The sequence below is a fragment of the Erpetoichthys calabaricus genome, chromosome 15 (genome assembly GCF_900747795.2).
Source record: "Erpetoichthys calabaricus chromosome 15, fErpCal1.3, whole genome shotgun sequence".
Lineage (NCBI taxonomy): Eukaryota > Metazoa > Chordata > Cladistia > Polypteriformes > Polypteridae > Erpetoichthys > Erpetoichthys calabaricus.
The window spans coordinates 7,305,763-7,328,593 of NC_041408.2; the positions used below are offsets into that span (position 1 = coordinate 7,305,763).

The window sequence follows — 22,831 nt, forward strand, 5'->3', positions numbered from 1 at the left end:
TGTTTCACTCATCAAGTCCAGGGGTCTGAAAAGTTGGTCCTGGGAGGTCCATATTGACTGCAGATTTTGGTTCCTAACCGATTGTTTAATTAGAAACAATTAATATTTAATTGCATGACATGTTCTGCCCCGTCAGGTTATTCTTCTATCGTGGATTTAGTTTTTTTTTTTTTTTTTAATTTCCCCTTCCAAGGATGTCATCCACATGATTGGATGCCAGAAGCGGATGAGTAATTCTCAGTCCTTCACTTTTTACTTTCTTGTGTACAAAGTATAGGGAAAGTATTGTAATCGTCCTAAAAGTTCAATTTCGAGATTTTGATGAACCTTGACATTTCAGACCCCCATGAGTCCGATTTACTTTCTCGTAGGGAAAGTATTGTAATCGTCCAAAAATTAGATTTTCGAGATTTTTGACCAATCTCGATGTTTTAGATCTCCCTGAGTCTGATTTACTTTCTCGTAGGGAAAGTATTGTAATCGTCCAAAAATTTGACCTCAAGATTTTAATGAATCTCAACATTTTAGACCTCCCTAAGTCCGATTTACTTTCTTCTAGGAAAAGTAGTATTGTCGTGAAAAAATTCAATTTCGAGATTTTGATGAATCTCGATGGTTTAGACCTCCCTGATTCGGATTTACTTTCTTCTAGGAAAAGTATTATTATTGTGAAAAAATTTGATTTCGAGATTTTGATGAATCTTGATGGTTTAGACCTCCCTAAGTCGGATTTACTTTATTCTAGGAAAGTATTATTATCGTGAAAAAATTCAATTTCGAGATTTTGATGAATCTCGATAGTTTAAACCTCCCTGAGTCTGATTTACTTTCTCGTAGGGAAAGTGTTGTAATCATCCAAAAATTAGATTTTCTAGATTTTTGACCAATCTCGATGTTTTAGATCTCCCTAAGTCCGATTTACTTTCTCATAGGGAAAGTATTGTAATCGTCCAAAAATTAGATTTTCGAGATTTTAATGAATCTCAACGTTTTAGACCTCCCTAAGTCCGATTTACTTTCTTCTAGGAAAAGTAGTATTATTGTGAAAAAATTAGATTTTGAGATTTTGATGAATCTCGATGGTTTAGACCTCCCTAAGTCCGATTTACTTTCTCGTAGGGAAAGTATTGTAATCGTCCAAAAATTAGATTTTTGAGATTTTGAAGATTCTTGATGAAAATGCCATTTTCGGAATTCTGTCGGTGTATATGTGCGTATGTTAACACCATAATTTGAGTACACTTTCAGTTAGGTCAACTAAATTTTGCATACAAGTATTTGGTAAAAAAAAAAAATGTAGATTTCTATCAATCTTTGGGCTATTTCCATTAACCGGAAGTGGTACTTTACCTTTTTATTCATGCAGCTGCAGAGTCTGCTTTATTCAACTTTACTTTTATAATAATTGTCCAATATATTATTTGATTTGATTTGTTGGTAATGGTTCTTCAATGTACACAATATACAAATATAATCCTTGTCTTGCGGCTTACTCCTCAAATATCCATCCCTATATCTGAGTATACGAGAAAGTCGAGGGGAGAGTACTCCTGATTTTTTTTTTTTTCTCTTCAGTTTCCTTCTGAATATTTTATGAAAATAGATGGTTCATAATAAATACACACAGATGGAAAGAAGCGTAGCACATGTGTTACACAAGAGTGCAGAATGCTTGGATCGCGAGGTAAACCGAGGCAGAGAGGAGGGTGAGACGCAGCCGCTGACCTCTCGTACTCTGCCAGCTGTAGAGTGGAGGAGGACCCCTCTGACGATGAGTGATGTCACTTCCTTTTCACGGCAGGAGCCTCCCGGAGTTCATTTGGTGGACTTGTGACTGTTGGAGTTGGACTGCCCGTACAAACACGAATAATCAGTGAACATTTGGTTTTGATCTAACGTGCCATAGGCTTTTGATTAAAGAGGTCTGTTAAGGCCGAGTCACAATACAGAATTTCTCTGGTCTTTATCTTTAGCCAGCCCTGGAGTGGAGGAGGATCCCTCTGACGAGGAGCGATGTCCCGCCCCTTTTAATCACTCTCCTATAAAACAAAAAATACAACCGGACATCGGCGTTTGTTCAATGGAGGGCGATTGTTGAAGCCAGACTTCCCGCACAAACCATCAAAATTACGATTGCTAAAGATCAGCCGACATTTGCTGTTCATCTTCTTTTTTTTTTTTCCTTTGGTACCTTTAACGTTGTTCCTGTTACCCTGTACTGTACCCTACATTTTACCCTGTACTGTCACTTCTATTCTCTCACAACTTAGATGGACACCTGTTGGTTCCTTTGTCATTTACATCTTATTGCTAATTAGGAGCAATTAAAAATGAGGAGTGCAGCTGTTTATATACAGTATGAAAATATAGGTCTTAAACTCAGACAATTCTCCACTCCACTCTATTCTGCTGTTTTTGACCCTTGAAAGTGAAGACTCCTGAAAATGTACTCCAATGATTTTCTTCTTTTTGTGTGTGAGGATATCAACGTTTGATCAATGAGTCAGAGTTTACTTCCATGTTAAAATGAGCTGAGGTTGATGGCCTGTAGTCCTCAACGCAGCTACCTGGATAAATCAACGTTTTGAAAATCAATGTTCTTAAATCCTAAATGTTTCTTTCTCCCAACAGGTGATGCAGAATCCATTGGAGAAAAGCTGTTAAAGTCATGTCCCAGAATTAGGTAACTCTCAGTTATGATCAGTGCTGACAAAGGTCAGGAACTTTTAAGAAACGCAGCTGATTTAGATCTTGCAGACACAGGAGAGGCTTATCTGTCTGACTGTGTGTTATGGAGCATTACAGCTTGGGGGGGGGGGGGGGGATAAAAGTGTAAAATAACTACTACAGCAAAACTCACTGTAAATCACTCGTGCATCACTGGCACCATCAGGCAGCACGCTGTTGGAAAATGAGGCAAACTTGGAGTACCTATTAAATAGATACATAGATATGAAAGGCACTATATAATAGGTGTTGTGTATGGAACTATCTATCATATAGTGCCTTTCATATCTATTTATCTCTCTAGTCCCATACACGACACCTATTATATAGTGCCTTTCATATCTAAATAGATACATAGATATGAAAGGCACTATATTATAGATAGTTATGAAAGGCAGTATACAATAGGTGTTGTGTATGGAACTATCTATTATATAGTGCCTTTTATATCTATTTCTGTCTAGTCCCATACATGACACCTATTGTATAATCCCTTTCATATCTATCTATCTGTCTAGTCCCATACACGACACCTATTATATAGTGCCGTTCATATCTAAATACATAGATATGAAAGGCACTATATAGATAGTTATGAAAGGCAGTATACAATAGGTGTTGTGTATGGAACTATCTATGATATAGTGCCTTTCATATCTGTCTATCTATCTATGTAGTCCCATTCCTATCTATCTATTACATGCCTAGCATATCCATTTCTCTCTCAAGTGGACAGACATTTTCTAATTGAGAGAGATGAATAGAGATGCACTATATAACAGATGAATGGATCTGAATGGGGTTAGATAGATATGTAAGGCACTATATAATAGGTATGTAAAGCATTAAATAATAGATATCTATCTAGTCCCATTTATTTCCATCCATTCTATAGTGCCTTGCTTATTTAGCTATATAGATATAAAAGCCACTATATACAATGCCAAAAATGATATGTAAGGCAAGGGAAAAGATTCTACATCAAGCCATTCCATCTTGCTTTACTTATTCTATGATCTATTGACTTATCAAGAATTTTGTATTTAAGATTATTTAGCCTATTTTAAGAAATCTTGTCAAGTACGTTTTGCTTACACTACTGTATTTTTTGGGGTGCTAAATAAAAGTCAAACCGCTCCCATTTCACTTTTTCTGTTTGCGTGTGTATTTTTTGTGGTGTAATTAAGAGAGAGATGTGTGGGGCGTATCATAATAGGCACATGGATGGATATGAATTTGACTAAACACACATCTATTATATAGTGCCTTACATATCTGCGGTATCTGTCCATTACATAGCGCTTCACATGCCTATCTATCTAATCTTTCTGTCCATCTATTCTATAGTGTAGATAGATATAGTGACTATTATATACAATGCAAAAAATGCTATCTAAGCAAGCGACGGTTTTATATCAAGCCATTAAATCTTGCATAACTTACTGTAAGATCTATTGATTTGCATTTAAGATCATTTAGCTTATTTAATAAAATCCTGTCAAGTAAGTTTTGCTTACGCCATTGGCAGATTTTTTTTTTGTTGGTTAATTTAAAGTAAATCTGCTCCCATTTTACTTTATTTCCTATATTTGCTTGTACATGCATTTTTTCCCAGTTTAATAGATAGATGTGTAAGGCACTATATAACAGATGGATATAAATGGGAGTAGACAGACAGAAGGCACTATATAGGCACATTTCTCTCTTTTCCATATGCCTTACATGCTGTTACGTGATCTCCAGGCCGGTGTCTTTTGTTATGGAGCCACCACAGTGCTGTCGTAGCTGCAGTCCCTCCATGGATTTGTTCCTGGTCATTCATCAATAATCAGACAAGTTTTATAAAGTACAAAATGAGAGCATTTGTGACCCTTGACCTGGTTTGGGTGATTATCTGTTATTCATCTCATACATTTTAATATCATTGTGTTTGTGTTTTATTTCATTCCATTCTGTACCTGAACCACATTTGTTCTTATTTCCATTTTTTTTATTTTGTTGTCAGTAAAATCTCCATCGTCCCTCCTACTCCACCACCATTTCTTGATGAATCTGCAGGGAGCAGCATGGGGGTAAAGTGATATTTAAACTGAATTGACTGTGCATTGTGATAATGTTGTTGTGTTCTGGTAGAGTTTATAGTTTAGAATTAGATTTAAGCGCCTTCAGTATAGGAAACGCGACCATATAAATAACATTTTTATAATTACAGTCATGGACGAAATTATCGGCACCCCTGGAATTTTCCTTGAAAATGCACCATTTCTCCCAGAAAATTGTTGCAATTACAAATGTTTTGGTATCCAAATGTTTATTTCCTTTATGTGCATTGGAACAACACAAAAAACAGAGGAGAAAAAGCCAAATCTAACAATTTTTTTTTTAATTGCAATAATTTTCTGGGAGTAATTGTGCATTTTCTGGGAAAATTCCAGGGGTGCCGATAATTTCGGCCATGACTGTATTACTATTATTAGAATGTTAATCATGATGGCAATACTAGGATCCTGGGCCCTCTGCTGGTTAAAGTGTTAAACTACAAGCACTAGCTTGCTGGTTCAGTCGTCCTCCTTAATTTGATGTCTAACCTCGATCAAGTGAAATGTCTGTACTCCATTTTTTAAAGAGTGGAGATGAGAGAAGCTTCCAGAAGGACAAGCATCACTGCAGCACTCCACTAATCTGAACTTTATGGCAGGATGGCCAAGTGACACATGAAGGCTGCAGTGAGTGAACGTGGGTCACTTGTTCACTCAGTTATCTTTCATCTAATATTAGATTTTGGGTGAACACCTGAAAATATTTAGTAGTAATTTAAATAAATGGAGGAAAATTCTATCAATTGTGTTATGTGAAGCTAGCTGTGATACCCGTCTAAGGCACATCTGTTTGTAATGCATTGCATTTGTCACTCCAACAGATGGCTCATCACATATTTGTAGGAATAAAATGCATTACTATAAATGGTATGAGTTTCACAAAATCTGTGTTAATGTTTGAGATGTGCCATGCATTGGAATAACAAATAGAATGCACTTTATTCCTACAGATGTTTGTGATGTGCCATCTGTTGGAATGAAAAATGAAATATAACTTATTCCTACAAATCACTGTGATACACCATCTTTTGCAATGACAATTGCAATGCATTTTATTACTACTAATTTATTGTGATGCTCCATCTGTTGGAATGAAAAAGGTGCAGTTTATTATAAAAGTTTGTGAAGTTCTACCTGTTGAAATGACAAATGCAATGCATTTTATTACTGCTAAAATATTGTTGTGCTCCATCTGTTGGAATGAAAAATGTTGTGCATTATTACTACAAATGTTTGTGAAGCACCATCTGTTGGAATGAAAAATGCAGTGCAGTTTATTACTACAAATGTTTGCGAAGCACCATCTGTTGGAATGACAAATGCAATGCCTTTAATTAATACAAATGTTTGTGATGAGCCATTTCTTGGAATGACAAATGCAATGCATTTGTTACTACAGATGATTGTGATGCACCATCTGTTGGAATGAAAAAGGAATAGTACATAGACACACATACACAAGCACACAGGCTGTTTTCCTTTTATTAAGGCGGATCATGACAATAATAAACAGGTTTTTGTACTATGTTGCCGCTCTCGTGATGTGTCTATGCCATTGATTTGTGCTCCTTTCTGCTTATCTTGTAAGCTGTATATCAACCATTTATTTTGAAATGGTAGTTCTGTCTATGCTCTACATTATTTTTCTCTTTCTCTCCCTTTAGGACTTGGCATATCCCAAAGGCTTTACTAAATCCATGGAGAACCTGTTTGTTTCACTTACAACGAACATAAGAAGTAAGTGTGCTTTCTGATTCATGGTTTGCAGTCCTGGTGCTATTAAAATGCTGTCACGTAGCAGTAACAAATGTTTGTAACGTGAGTCACGAGGTCCTTGTAATTTGATGGACACCAATATTTTTTTTTATTTTGCATTAATAAATGTCATTATTCACTGGTGTGCCACACAGCACACACAACGTAGGCCATATGTAATGAAGTTTACTTTGTTGATTAACAATTGAAGAATCTTGAGTCTGATTCATAGTAGAAGCTGAAGAGTTGGGCAACCTGAATGCCTTGATGCTGCCTTTCCATTTACTTTCTAGAAATGTCCAAATCTCAGGATGACATGCGGGCCGATCGAACACGTCTAACGGCCGATTACCAAAGTCCAAGGAAAGAGAGGAGGAGTAAATCGGACACGGCCATCAACAGCGCGGCAACGGTACGTACAGTATGAGGAGTCCCGTGACCTCTGTGACACGTCTCGGCCAATGAGCCATCCTGTGCCATAAACGGGCCCGGCACCAAATTGTGTTGGAAACCCTGATGCCATGGTTAGGAAATAATTTTGCTGATCAGCACGGGCACCTTTTTGTGCACTTATTTGCCCTCTCTCCCATTTCCCATTTTTGGTTATCCTTGACTGATGTGGACCACCAGGGGGGCGTACAGCAACCCCAAACCCCGGACACAAGAGACAGAGCCCAGTCTTATCTCCCAGCATGACTTTAAGTGGGGAAGCATTTTTCTGTTGCTCCCCACAGTAAAAAGCGCCAAAATTACAAATAACCGCAGTCCTTTTTTCTCTCTTTCTCTTCTTTCTTTCTCTCTCGTTCTTCCACCTCCACTCCTCCCTCCAGCTTTGTCCGCTTCTTTCTGACTGTGACTCCCGAGTATTGAGGGCTAGCTCCTTATATAAAGTGCTCCAGGTGTCCGGTGATCTTCTGGGTGTGGCAGAAGCCCAGGGTAGTAGGGCTGTGCAGGTTCTGCAGCACCCCCTGGTGGCACCCACGGGTCCAAACAGGGCTGTAGCAAACTCCAGCTCCCAGCATGCCCTGCTGTGGGAATCCATGTTGCTGTAGCAAACCTGAGGTGTGGGAGGCGGGGCTGCCCTCTATAGGCCTAAAAACACTCTCTGCCCTGGCCCATCCATTATACAGGTGTCCCCGGATGTCCGCCCTCACCCCCCACCCCCCCGCCCCCCAAAGTGTACATTCTATCTGTAGGCCCTCGTGAAAAGGAGAAAGGTAGAGACGCCATCAATGCTATCAATCTGCTACTAAGGTGGCTGCGGAGTACGTGTTGCACTACATTTGTGTTGTAATCCTTCTCCTGCTAGTTCCCCCGATTACCCCCCCCCCACCAATAGTTCAACAGACTTTACATTTATTTATTTGGCTGACTCCCCTTATCCAAGGTGACCTGCACCATTTATGATCCAATTGGTTACAGTACTTTGGGTGTTCGAAGTGGAGCACAGGCAGGTCAAGTGACTTGCTGAGGGTCACACAGTGGTGTCAGTAGTGGGATCTGAAGTCCAAAGCCTTAACCCCTCCACTCCATTTCACACTTCCTTACAATAAACTACAAAGTCCATGTATGTTTGGTTCACTAGCCACTCTATCTGAGCTCGCTGATGGACCAGGGTGTCCGGTTCTGCACTTTGGCTGCACAGCCTTGACGACGGACACCTGAGTGAACTTTTCTACCATCAGCAATGGGTTACTAAAAGTAATAAAGGGCATGGGGGGAGGGTGCCGTGGATTGGGGTATTGAAGTTTTATGCATGCAACCCCTTCAGTCTCACTGCCATTCTTTTCAGCTTACGCACTCAAAATCTGCGTCTTTACCAAAAGCAAAAGGCTGCACGAGATAAGGATGTGTGTGTACATCACCTGCTGACCCACCCGGTATGATTTGTTTTCCTTGTCAGCTATCGAAAGCACCGAGCCTTCCCAACCTGAGTAAAGGCGAAAGAGGAGAGAATGTCGGGAAAGACAATCGGCTCGAGGCATCTTTTAAACCGGCCAGCAAGGCTCGGTCTGCGACAACACTATTCAGCGGCAGAGAAAACCGAGTAAGTAGCCCAACGTCCTGCACGTCCTGCTCTGGAGAGTCGCTCCATGCAAAGTAAGGAGGCTCAGCATTGGATTTCATGTTTGTTTAACAATGACTCTCTTTATGTCCCATTTTTGGACTCAAGGTAGACTGTCGAAGAGAACAGCCTTAACAGGACATTTAGAATAACCTAAACTGTTCCTGTGTCTGTTCCTCTTGTCAGATTTAATAACAGTTCTGTTTATATAGTGCCTTTCCATTCTCTGGGTGCTTCAGAGTCTCTGAAAGAACAGCAGGGTATGTGTAACATTGGACACAAATAGTTTCTGTGTCGTTGATGTCGTCTTTTTCCTTCCTAGGGCAGCATATGCAGTCTTAGCAGCAGTGAAGCGGGCTGCTTTGAGGATTCTGCTATTACGGGAGAAATCGAGTTTTCATTGTCATACAATTTCAAGTCTTCCTGTCTAGAAATTGACATCAAAGCCTGCAAAAACCTAGTGAACTTGGGGGAAAAGAAAAGAAAGTGCAACCCGTAAGTGTTGTCTGCTTTCTTTTGTGCTCATTTGTGTCTGGCTGGGTGTGTTTGTGTAAATCTAATGGCAGATGTGTGTGTGTTTTTTATATATAGCGCCTTCACAAAGTATTAAAACCCCTTTTACATTTTACACATTTCATTATATTTCAGCCTTCTGCTAAAATCGTTCAGATTCATTTCTCCCTCATCCAGAAACACCCAATACTCCATAATGGCAAAGTGAAAGCAGGATTTTAGAAGATTTTATAAATATTTAAAAAAAAAACTAGCTGTGCTACCCATCTAAGAGGGGTTAAAATCAAGTAATCAACGTAGAACTCGGCGTTAATGTTTGCAGTGCACCATCAGTTGAATTTATTTCTTAACCCATGCAGTAATAAATGCTTTTCATTTGTTGTTTCAACAGATGGAGGAAACATTTGTAATAATAAAATACATATTCACAAGTGTTTGTGATGTGCCATCTGTTGGAATGACAAATGAAATGCATATGTCTCTGTTACATGGCATTTGGTATAGGATTCTTAAAAGACTCATTAATGTTTGTGATGTGACATCTGTTGGAATGACAAATGAAATGCATATGTCTCTGTTACATGGCATTTGGTATAGGATTCTTAAAAGACTCATTAATGTTTGTGATGTGACATCTGTTGGAATGACAAATGAAATGCATATGTCTCTGTTACATGGCATTTTGTATAGGATTCTTAAAAGACTCATTAATGTTTGTGATGTGACATCTGTTGGAATGACAAATGAAATGCATATGTCTCTGTTACATGGCATTTGCTATAGGATTCTTAAAAGACTCATTAATGTTTGTGATGTGACATCTGTTGGAATGACAAATGAAATGCATATGTCTCTGTTACATGGCATTTGGTATAGGATTCTTAAAAGACTCATTAATGTTTGTGATGTGACATCTGTTGGAACCATAGAAACCGAGCAACCATATGGACAAACAGATACATGGACATTTATCCTTTTATTAAGGTGGACTAGCTGTCCTACCTGTGAAAAAGGTAATCAACACAGACCTCAGCGTTGATACTTGCAGTGCACCATCTATTGGAATGCATGTAGTAATAAATGCATTAGATTTGTCATTCCAACAGATGATGCATCACAAACATTGGCAGTAATAAAATGCATTACTACAAAAGTTTATGCCCCATCTGTTGGAATGGCTAGTGAAATACATGTCTGTTTTTTGCCATTTGATATGGGATTCATGAAAGCTGTGTTAATGTTTGTGATGCGCCATCTGTTGGAATGACAAATGCTGTGGATTTTATTACTACAAATGTTTGTGATGTGGCATCTGTTGGAATGACAGATGAACTGCATATGTCCCTGTTACCTGCCATTTGGTACAGGATTCTTAAAAGCCATCTTAATGTTTTTGATGTGCCATCTGTTGGAATAACAAACATAGCAACGAAATGGACACACAGATACACAGACATTTATCCTTTTGTTAAGGTGGACTTGCTATGCTACCTGTGGAAATATAAATAATCAACATAGACCTTAGTGTTGACTATTGGAATATATTTCGGATTACATGTAGAAATGCATTTGATTTGTCATTCCAGTAGATGATGCATCACAAACATTTGTAGTAATAAAATGCATTACTAGAAATGTGTCAGCACCTTCTCTTGGTATGGCCAGTGAAATACATATGTCTCTACTATATGCCATTTGGTATGGGATTCGTAAAAGCCACGTTAATGTTAGTGATGTGCCATCTGTTTGAATGAAAAATGCAATGCATTTTATTATCAGAAATCTTTATGTGGCATCTGTTGGAATGACAAATGAAATGCATGCAGTATGCTTCTGTTTCATGTGGTATGGGATTCGTAAAGGGAGTGTTAATGCTTGTGAGGATATGCTGGAATGACAAATGCAATGCATTTTATTACTACAAATATTTGTGATGTTCCATCTGTTGGGATGGCAGAGACATATCAACCAAATGGACATACAGATGCACAGACGCTTCCCCTTTTATTAAGGTGGATTAGCGGTACTACCCCTTTAAAATGGGTCGAAATCTAAATAATCCACATAGACCTTAGCAGTCATGCTTGCACTGCATAATCTATTGGAATGAATTTTCCAATGCATGCAGTAATAAATACAGTGCATTTGTCATTCCAACAGATGGGACATATTATTAAATGTCTGAGGCGCCATCTGTTGGAATGATAGAGACATAGCAACTGGAAAGACAGGGATACACAGGCACTTGTCCTTTTATTAAGGTGGATAAAAAAACTGAAATATCACATTGACGTGAGTATTCAGACCCTTTACTCAGTACTTCATTTTTAAGTTGTTGAATTTTGAAGAGGTGTCCAGATGTGAATGCTTGTAAAGTGTTAATGTTACACGTTTTGTTTTTTCCAGCTATATAAAAACGTATTTACTACCAGACAAGTCCCCACAGAGTAAACTGAAGACCACCATAAAGAAGAACACAGTAGACCCAGTTTTTAACGAAACGTTAAGGGTAAGAAACTTTACTTGAGTGTTAAACGCACGACGTTAGGCTGGCTACTGACTATACGTGGTACAGTATGTTTCATTATTAAGCGTTCTTCCTCCCTTTGACGTATTTGTGTGTGTTTTCAGCTGTTTGATGTTTTATTATGACGACCTGAAGCGGAGTCCCTTTGAACGGCACTCAGATTTACTCTGGTCTCACTGCTCACCCAGATTGTTCCCTTCGGGATCTCACTTGCAGGTCCAGGTAGACCTGTCCATTGCAGCATCAGGTGGAGGGCTGACCTTTTTCCTGATTGGCCAGTTCTTTACTGCCTGCCCATTGGCCGCGCAGACCGTGGTGGGGTGGGGGGGGGGGGGTGACTTTGATGACTGTGTTGCTGTCGTTTCACAAGGCTTTATATTAACAAGTTTGTCTTCTGTTACAGTTCTGGTGTTTAGTAATTATTTTTTTCTGAGCTTTATACACTTTTCTCCGCTCAGTTACTTGTTGCTTAGAATTACAAAGAATCTCCTGCATCTTTGCTTTGCTATTGTAAATTTGTTCAATTTAATTTATCCTTTTATTTTATAATGCGATGCCATTTTGCTTTTCTGTGGGTGCCACATTATTGGTGAACTGTTGCCATGATGCAGTGCCCCGTTGCTAGGGGGTGTGTCCTGAAGTTGTGACATCATTGGCGCGACTCTCTACAGCAGGGGTCTCCAACACATTGCTTGCGAGCTACCAACCCCTTTCCAAGTAGCTTGCCAAAGGGTTAATGAATCCTACATAAATTTGAAAAATTGATTAGTCAAACTAGGGGTGTGGGAGATCATCTTTCCAAAAAATCATATCACGATCCACAATCTGAACTACAATCTCTCTTTTCAATGTGGCATTGAGAATATCCGGACTCAAACTCATCAAGATCTAAGTAAGACTTTATTTTAAATCTCAAGCAAAGTTGAATCCAATTGTTCTCTCGTTCGCTAGCTATATGCGGAGTGAAGGAACACGCCCCGAAGATGAAGAGTGAGTGAGGAAGGCCCGTTCCCCTCGGCCTGCTGCTTCTCTCTTGGATTCGCACAAATAAACCGGCACTGCAAGCAAACTATAATACACAGCGAAATGAGAGAAGTGCGCAAAATCAAGCAGAATGTTCAAGCAAATTGTAGAAAAAAACCCAATCTAAATTCGTTAAGTAGTTAAAAGTGGATGGACGGACAGACATTGGATTTTATATCTCTTATATATATATATATATATATATATATATATCTTCTGGTTTGTCCTGCTTCCACTTCAAAACCAGTCCCACCCACACGCAGCCGACACGACATTTCTCGATTCCTATTTATCGTCTTCCATGTCATGCACTACACTGGCCTGCTGAGCGTAGTCCATCCAACAAGTACTTGAGGTGCTGCCACAACGGTTAAATAGCTTTACCACCTTTGTGGGAGCCACCTATGTCTTTACAACCGCTTCTTACACAGCAAACATCAGAAGCTAAAAATTATCGTGAACACATTCGAGAATACAACTCTTCTCTAGCGTTTGCTTCCATGGGTGCACAGATAACTCAACCTCCTGGCCACGGACCATACTGTTTTAAAATACACGGGCAGATTTATCACCAAATCTCTCCACTATATGCTAACACTCGTTTTATATATTAGTAAACCTTCAAAGTGGGCGGCACGGTGGGGCAGTGGTAGCGCTGCTGCCTCGCAGTTGGGGGACCAGGGTTCGCTTCCCGGGTCCTCCCTGCGTAGAGTTTGCATGTTCTCCCCATGTCTGCCTGGGTTTCCTCCCACAGTCCAAAGACATGCAAGTTAGGTGGATTGGCGATTCTAAATTGGCCCTGGTGTTTGTGTGTGTGTGTCCTGCGGTGGGTTGGCACCCTGCCCGGGATTGGTTCCTGCCTTGTGCCCTGTGTTGGCTGGGATTGGCTCCAGCAGACCCCCGTGACCCTATGTTCGGATTCAGCGGGTTGGAAAATGGATGGATGGATAAACCTTCAAAGTAATGTGCAGTTAAAGTCTCAACAACATTCTCCACACTTCTGGAGCTTAGTAGAGCCAGATACCTTTCTTGTTGACTCCATGCAGTGCCAGTCATCTGACTAACTTAAAAACACATCACACATGCGACTGGACCTGTGAATACTCCCGTGAAGTCCTATCTGTGTATTTGTAATTGCATTGTTTTGCTCGGACAGCATTCATGTTTTCATTCAATAGTGTGAGATCCACTAGAAAATGCATACAGACGTACAAAATGCACTTGCTGGTGTAAACTAAATAATTTTTGTGATGTTTTAATGCAAAATGTGAGTTGTGGACACCAACATCTTGAAAATGTTCAGGCAAAACGAGCTTATTCAGTTTGTTTGGGTGGAAAATAAGCTATGAGAATAAACGTTAGAAAACATGAGGAGCTCTCGGCCGTTTTCATTTTGTAAAAGTAGCTCTCAGGGGGGGAAAAAAGGTTGGAGACCCCTGGTCTACATGTATAAGCTGGCGCCACTAGTGAGACCAAGTTTGTGGATTCTCTCTGGAAGTCTTGTACAAAGTATAGTGTTGGTGTTCTGGCTGGCAAACAAACGATAACCAAAATCGTAATGTGAAATTCTATTGTTCTGGTTTTGCAGAAAGATTGGTTTGATTGATTGGCACGTTGCTGACGTGTATTACAGTACGTGGATACTCCTCCAAATGATTGAGTTTGGGTGTTTGGGCAGCTTATATGGAATAGTAGTTTGACTTCAGACACTAAGGTTGTGGGTTCAAATTACGCTGGCGACACTCCATGTCACTTCACTAGCCTGTGCTTCATGGGGGGCTTCACGGGGGGTTGGGGGTGGTGTGTGTGTGGGGGGGGGGGGTTCTGGGTTGCAAATGTAAATGTTTCAGCCGCATTCAATGTTAACAGGTGCACCAAATCAAACCGAACGTCATGCAGTCTGCATTCACAAACACTTGGTTGCACTGAAGAGCTCGGGGACTTTAAACACGGCACTGTCAAAGGATGCCATCTTTGCCCACAGTTAGTAAGTTCAATTTCTTCTCTGCTAGATACAATGCAGGGCAGCACGGTGGCGCAGTGGTAGCGCTGCTGCCTCACAGTTAGGAGACCCGGGTTCGCTTCCCAGGTCCTCCCTGCATGGAGTTTGCATGTTCTCCCTGTGTCTGCGTGGGTTTCCTCGCACAGTCCAAAGACATGCAGGTCAGGTGGATTGGCGATTCTAAATTGGCCCTAGTGTGTGCATGGTGTGTGTGTGTGTTCTGTGGTGGGTTGGCACCCTGCCCGGGATTGGGTCCTGCCTTGTGCCCTGTGTTGGCTGGGATTGGCTCCAGCAGACCCCTGTGACCCTGTGTTCGGATTCAGCGGGTTAGAAAATGGATGGATGGATAGATACAATCAAATTTATTTTTGTATAGCCCAAAATCACACAAGAAGTGCTGCAATGGGCTTTAACAGGCCCTGCCTCTTGACAGCCTTGACTCTTTAAGAAGACAAGGAAAAACTTCCAAAAAACCCTTTTAGGGAAAAAATGGAAGAAACCTTTGAAAAGGCAGTTCAAAGAGAGACCCCTTTCCAGGTAGGTTGGGTGTGCAGTGGGTGTCAAAAGAAGGGGGTCAATACAATACAATGCACAGAACAAATTCTCAATACAGTATAGAAATAAAAATTTTATAAGTACGGAGAAGAATTTAACAGTAGATGATATCCCATAATAAGATTTGGATTTGTTTAGAGTTCTGGAGACCTCATCCATCAAGCTACCTCTCCCATTTGGCCATTCCACGGTTGAAGCAGCACTGGGCCAGCCAATCCGATGAAAGGACCCCTCTTTCCCACGATTTCTGCGATCCTCCATCAGGGATGACTTTACCTTAGGCAGGCAAAACAACTTGGCAGGTGGGCCGTGACACCAAGTGCCACATTTGAGTACCGAGAAGAGAAACTGAGTAGGTGAGGGTTAGTAACAAATTAGAACTCTCATGTTCCTTATGTTTTAGTGCTAATGACTAACAACAGAGATGCAGTCTGTACAGTTAATCAGCAGCTCTAGTCAGGGTGTGCTAAAGTGAAGTTGTGAGTCTTCTGCCGGGATTTAAAAGCTGAGACTGAAGGGGCATCTGTTATAGTAGCAGGCACACAATTCCACATTTTAGGGGGTCCTGTAACCAAAAGCTCGACCTCATACTGTTATTTTATTAATCCTTGGAATCCTAAGCAGACCGGCATCTTGAGATCTTAATGTGCGCTCTGGTTTGTAAGTCATGATAAGTTCAGACAAGTAAGCCGGACCTCGGCCATTTGATGCTTTATATGTTAAAAGGAGGATTTTGAAATCTGTCCTAAACTTAACCGGGATGTGCCCCGGGCAACTGTAAATGCTATTATTGTGAAGTGGAAGCATAAAGGAGCAACCAGAACTCAGCCCTGAAGTGGTAGACAATGGAAACTCGCAAAAAGGGGCTGCCAAGTGCTCAAGGTGCATATCGTGTTAAAACTCTGTGGTATCACTCAACAATAGAGTTTCAAACTGCCTCTGGAAGCAACATCAGCACAAGAGTTGTACGTCTGGAGCTTCATGAACTGGCTTTCCATGCCTGAACAGCTGCACATGAGTTGAAGATCAGAATATGCTAAACAGCAGCTGGAGTGGTGTAAAGCACAACAGCCATTGGACGCTGGAGCAGTGGAAATGTGGAGTGATGTATCACTCTTCACTACCTGGCAATCTGATGAATGAATCTGGCTCTGGTGGATACCAGAAGATTGCTACCTTTTGGACAGCATGACTAATGGAAAGATTTAGGCTGGATGCCTTGGTTCTGTTGAAGGGTACTGGGAATGTTACGATTGACGACATTTTAGAAATGAACAGTTTTGAAGAAAGGTAGTTTTCTGTCCCAGCTTAACAAGAGAACAAACCCAGGGCCGTCAAGACATGGAGGAACTTGAAAATGAGCTATATGTGTTTTATATTACATTATATTAAATTGTTCCTTTTTTTTTCAGTACAATATAAGTCATTCTCAGTTGGAGACCAGGATGCTGCAGGTCTCCGTATGGCACAGCGGGACGCTCAAACGCAAAGTGTTCCTAGGAAGTGTGGAGATTCCTTTGGAGTCCTGGAAATTTGAAGATAATTCAACGCAGACATTTAAATGGTACCAGCTTAATGCCAAGGCAGGTATAAAGTCAGGATGATTGGATGGATATAGTTACGTCTCAGGTGCCCATATAGGATTTTGATTGTGTGTGGGTGTGTGCGTTGTCCAGATTTGTTGGTTTGTTCCTTGCTTTTAATTGACACCTCAGACACCATTTGATGCTATGTGCTTGTTTTGGAGGTTTCCGAGGTGTCACACTCCTAGGAATTCCTTCTGAATGCTTTGAAACCACTTCAGTTTTCTTTGTGTGGTGCTTTCTGATGCACTGGTATGAGAAAAATCCTCCCATGTGATATACAGTTCAGCTCGTCTTCATGTGTGATTTATGTAAGACATCAAGCTTTTTGGTATTTTCCCCTGTTGCTGGACTTCTAGACTCAAAAAAGCTCATGGTTTTAGGCCATTTTAGGCCATACTTTTTCAGGAAATTACACCCTTATGACACGAGACCAGTCCAACCTGTCAGTGACGTGGACCCCCAAGTACTTGTAGGAGTGCCCCACATCAAGTCAAGTTGGGGAGCATGCACTGGTACAGTATGTTGTCGCACCCACTACACCACGAGACAATTCGGGATCCCGGTTGGCAACCCCACAGGCAGACACTCAGTCCAATCCCACCCTTCGGAAATGACCCTCTATCTGCCACAGCCAGGTGTTACGTAAGCGACCCCTTGGCCTGGTCAAGCCACTCGGGTCCCCAACAATGAGGATCTTACGAGCTGATCACCCTCGGGGAAACGCGCCACATGGCCGTAGTGCCGTAACTCACAGTCCCTCACAATGCAGGTAATGTGCCTCATTTGGGACTCCATGAGCAACACAAAGTCAAACCAGCGATACCCAAGAGTCTTCGTCTCAGGTCACTGGATAGCATCCATGTCTCGCAACCATATAACAAGACAGGAAGCACCAGGACTCTAAAGACTTGGACCTTCGTCCTTTTGCAGAGATATCAGGAGCGCCACACACCACTTTTCAGTGACCCCCCATGCTGTCCCGATCCGTCTACTGACTTCATAAGAACAGTCACCAGAGACATGAATGTCACTGCCGAGGTAAGTAAACCTCTCAATGACGAGGTCGACACTCTCTACGCAGACAGACACACTGCTGATGGCCATGCCCAAGAGGTCATTAAAGGCCTGGCTCTTTGGTTTATATCAGGACACTCAGACTCCTCACTCAGTTTCTCGAGCACCCCGATCAGAGCCTCCATTGACTCCGCGAAGATCACATCATCGTCAGCAAAGTCAAGATCCATGAATCTTTCTTCACCAACAGATGTCCCACAGCCGCTGGACCCTATGACCTTGCCCAATACCCAGTCCATACAAGCATTGAACAGAGTAGGAGCAGAACACACCGCTGACGAACCCGAGAATCAACTGGGAAAAACACAGAGGTTCTGCCTCAACTCTGCACAGCACTCACAGTACCAGTGTACAGGCCAGCAACCTCAAGGGGATCCCATAAACCCCACATCCACCCTTTAAATAGTGACCGAGTGTATCTGTTGTGTGTTAGATGACAAAAACATTGTTCAGTAGCTATCAAGCTGGGTATCCACCAGGACCAGGGACAAACCGCACTAAGAAATAACAGCGATTCCAGAAACCAATCAAAAAAATGCAATGGAAATGATACGGTAGCTTGGGAAAACCATCTCTCTCTCTAGTGTGTAGCTGGTAGTGAAAAAGTAATGAAATTCAGGTTCATACTAATATCTGTAGAAATCAAAAGCTTGTATATGTGTTTTAACAACTACTGTATATGTAACTCAAATCAACCATACTTTACCGATGTGAATTCTTATGGTTTAATTTGGGCATGAGGTGTCAGTGCATCATTTAATGTTCTTTTTCAAAGATCTGTTCCTCCTACTAGAGACGCCTGGTATGACGTTGGGTTGAAAATCTTTCACTTTTATCCAGGATAGTAGGAGTGAAAACTGGCTGCCACTCCAGTACAACGGGGAACTTCTCGTCAAGGCGATGTTTGAACTTCCTACAAATAACGGCAGACGCCAGTGGGACATGTATGCCAATGATGGTGAGTAGTCCTGGACCTTACAGCTGCATTTGATACGGTAGATCATAATATTCTCCTTCATCATCTTCACTATACAATAGATAGATACTTTATTAATCCCAAGGGGAAATTCACATACTCCAGCAGCAGCATACTGATACAAAACAATATTAAAGAGTGATAACATTGCAGGTATAACAGACAGTAACTTTGTATAATGTTCAGTTCCATCCAGGGGGGTAAACGTTAAGAGTCGCATAGTGTGGGGGAGGAACGATCTCTTCAGTGTGTCAGTGGAGCAGGACGGTGACAGCAGTCTGTCGCTGAAGCTGCTCCTCTGTCTGGAGATGATCCTGTTTAGTGGATGCAGTGGATTCTCCATGATTGACAGGAATCTGCTCAGCGCCCGTCGCTCTGCCACAGATATCAAACTGTCCAGCTCCGTGCCTACAATAGAGCCTGCCTTCCTCACCAGTTTGTCAAGGTGTGAGGCGTCTGTCTTTCTTAATGCTGCCTCCCCAGCACACCACCGCATAGAAGAGGGCGCTCGCCACAACTGTCCGATAGAACATCTGCAGCATCTTATTGCAGATGTTGAAGGACGCCAGTCTTCTAATGAAGTATAGTCGGCTCTGTCCTCTCTTGCACAGCGCATCAGTATTGACAGTCCAGTCTAATTTATCATCCAGCTGCACTCCCAGGTATTTATAGGTCTGCACCATCTGCACACAGTCACCTTTGATGATCACGGGGTCCGTGAGGGGTCTGGGCCTCCTAAAATCCACCACCAACTCTTTGGTTTTGCTGGTGTTCAGGTGTAGATGGTTTGAGTCACACCATTTAACAAAGTCATTGATTAGGTCCCTATACTCCTCCTCCTGCCCACTCATGATGCAGCCCACGATAGCAGTGTCATCAGCGAATTTTTGCACGTGGCAGGACTCCGAGTTGTATTGGAAGTCCGATGTGTATATAGGCTGAACAGGACCAGAGAAAGTACAGTCCCTTGTGGCGCTCCTGTGTTGCTGACCACAATGTCAGACGTGCAGTTCCCAAGACGCACATACTGAGGTCTGTCTTTAAGATAGTCCACGATCCATGCCACCAGGTATGAATCTACTCCCATCTCTGTCAGCTTGTCCCTAAGGAGCACACCAGTATATTCATGGAAATGCTCCACAATATCTTAAAGAACTCCTTATACTACAATCCACTACAAGAAACCTCCATTTTACAAATACCTACTGCCTTCGCCCCCCTGTGACCAAACTTCATACAATGGGTGACCGAGCCTTTGCAGCCGCTGCTCCACAGCTCTGGAATGGCCTACCAGAGAGTCTGAGAACACAGCAGACTGTGGGCTGTTTTAAAACACAGCTAAAGACTTTTCTGTTCAGGAAAGCTTATTAACAAGAATGCTATAATTATTGTTGTTTTCATCTCTGGCTTTATCTTGCTTTGTCTTTGTTTAAACTTTTTATGTTGCACTTTTGAGATTTGAACAACTGTTCAAAGCTGATCATCTGGCGAGGACGTTGGATATCTCTGGCTCCACAGTTCTTGAGGCTGATCCTCCAATTAGCTGCGAACCACCCAGTCTCACTGAGATGGCACAGGTGGTGAAACAGCTACAGGTGGAGGCTGCAGGGATCTGTGGTATCCGGGGTGAACTTCTCCAGGCTGGGGGTCAGGCTGTCCTCCTGGCATTGCAAGCAATCTTTGCTTCCATTTGGGAGACTGGCATCATCCCAACTGACTGGAAAACGGGACTTGTAGTCCCAATCTGGAAAGGGAAGGGGGATCGACTGGATTGCAACAACTGCAGGGGATCACACTGCTCTCGGTGCCGGGTAAGGTCCTTGTTAGGGTCGTCCTCAATAGTATTCGTGATCACTTGCTCACCTACCAGCGACCAGAACAGTCTGGTTTTACGCCTAAGAAGTCTACCATTGACTGCATCCTGGCACTGAGGGTTCTCATGGAGCACAAACGCGAGTATCGGTAGAGTTTCTTTGCAGCCTTTGTCGATTTTCACAAAGCGTTCGACTCAGTTGATCGAGCTGCTCTGTGGGACATCCTGAGGGTTTGTGGGATCCCCCTGAGGTTGCTGGATATCATGGCTGTCCTGTACACTGGTTCTGTGAGTGCTGTGCAGAGAAGAGGCAGGACCTCTGCGTTTTTTCCCAGTTGATTCTGGGGTTTGTCAAGGGTGTGTTCTGCTTCTACTCTGTTCAATGCTTGTATGGACTGGGTGTTGGACAGGGTCGTGGGGTCCAGTGCAAGTGGGGCATCTGTTGGTGAAGAAATCTTGACTTTGCTGACGATGCTGTGATCTTTGCGGAGTTAATGGAGGCTCTGATCGGGGCGCTAGAGAGACTGAGAGAGGAGTCCGAGTGTCTGGACTTGTGAGTGACCTGATAAAAACAAAGAGCCAGACCTTTAATGACCTCTTGGGCTTTGCCATCAGCAGCGTGTCTGTCTGTGGTGAGAGTGTTGACCTTGTTGAGAGGTTTACTTACCTCAGCAGTGACAGTCATGGCTCTGGTGACTCTTCCTATGAAGTCAGTAGAAGGATTGGGAGAGCATGGGGGGTCATGAGGTCGCTGGAAAGGGGTGTGTGGCGCTCCTGATATCTCTGCAAAAGGACGAAGGTCCAAGTCTTTAGAGTCCTGGTGCTTCCTGTCTTACTATATGGTTGTGAGACATGGACGCTATCCAGTGACCTAAGATGAAGACTGGACTCCTTTGTGTCTCTCTGGAAAATCCTTGGGTACCGTTGGTTCGACTTTGTGTCGAATGAGCGGTTGCTCATGGAGTCCCGAATGAGGCATTGTGAGGGAGCGTCAGTTACGGCACTACAGCCATGCGGTACGTTTCCCCGAGGGTGATCCGGCTCATGAGATCCTCATTGTTGGGGACCCAAGTGGCTGGACCATGCCAAGGGGTCGCCCATGTAACAGCTGGCTGCGGCAGATAGAGGGTCATTTCCGGAGGATAGGACTGGACTGTGTGCCTGCCTGGGGGGTTGCCAACCGCGATCCTGAGCTGTTTTCAACGTGTAGCGGGTGCGACAACGCATTGTACCAGTGCATGCTCCCCAACTTGACTTTACATTAGCAGTAAATCTCAAAGTCAAGTGCCCCTATAAATAAAATGCATTATTATTATTCTTGTAGTCGAAATGGGTCAATGCCCCAGGACCCCTAATCATGAACGACAGTTTTGTTTTTGTGTCTGAAATATGGATGAATTCACTTTAAAAAAATAGGAATGTGGGGGAAGTCGAGGACTGTGTCATTTTCCCTCACCAAGCAGTGGCCAACATCCCAAAATGACAAAGCAAAGACAGAGTTTTAGAAATGTTGGCAAATGTATTACATCTCACGCTGACCCAAGTTTTCAGACCCTTTACTTTGGCAGCCATTCTTTAGTTTGAGGTGACAACCTTCACACACCCGGCGTTAGGGATTTTCTGCCATTCTTCTCTGTAGATTCTCTCCAGCTCTGTCAGGTTGGATGGGAACCGTCTGTGGACCACCATGGTCAGGTCTCTCCAGAGATGTTCGATTTGGTTCAAGTGTGGACCATTCAATGACGCAGAGTTGTCCTTTGGCCACTCCTGTGTTGTCGTTGCTTTGTTCCTAGGGTCATTGTTTTGTTGGAAGGTGGTTCTTCGACCCAGAGCACTCTAGAGGAGGTTTTCATGAAGGGTATTTCTTTAATTTGCTCTTTTCTGCTTTCCCTCCACCTTGACCAGACCTTCTAGTCATTGCTGCTGAAAAACAACTCCACGCCATGATGATGCCACCACTCTGCTTCCCCATTTGAATGGTACTGCTGTGATGAGCGGTGCCTGGTTTCCTCCAGCCGTGACGCTAGTCTTGTTTCATCAGACCAAAAAAAAAAAATCTTGTTTCTCACTGTCTGAGAGTCCTTAAGGTGCAAGGAACTGGGATTCCATGCCTCTT

The 22,831-nt window shown here is 42.4% G+C and overlaps 1 protein-coding gene across 1 annotated transcript in view; it reads left to right on the forward strand.

Moving 5' to 3' along the window:
- sytl3 (synaptotagmin-like 3) overlaps positions 1-22,831 on the forward strand; it is a 57,528-nt gene that overhangs the window by 20,131 nt on the left and 14,566 nt on the right. Inside the window, exons 5-13 of the mRNA XM_051919294.1 lie at positions 2,632-2,683; positions 4,733-4,799; positions 6,491-6,563; positions 6,875-6,993; positions 8,485-8,628; positions 8,969-9,141; positions 11,566-11,668; positions 16,679-16,849; positions 18,767-18,884. Of these exons, the coding sequence (XP_051775254.1) occupies positions 2,632-2,683; positions 4,733-4,799; positions 6,491-6,563; positions 6,875-6,993; positions 8,485-8,628; positions 8,969-9,141; positions 11,566-11,668; positions 16,679-16,849; positions 18,767-18,884 (1,020 nt within the window). The remainder of the gene's footprint in view (positions 1-2,631; positions 2,684-4,732; positions 4,800-6,490; positions 6,564-6,874; positions 6,994-8,484; positions 8,629-8,968; positions 9,142-11,565; positions 11,669-16,678; positions 16,850-18,766; positions 18,885-22,831) is intronic.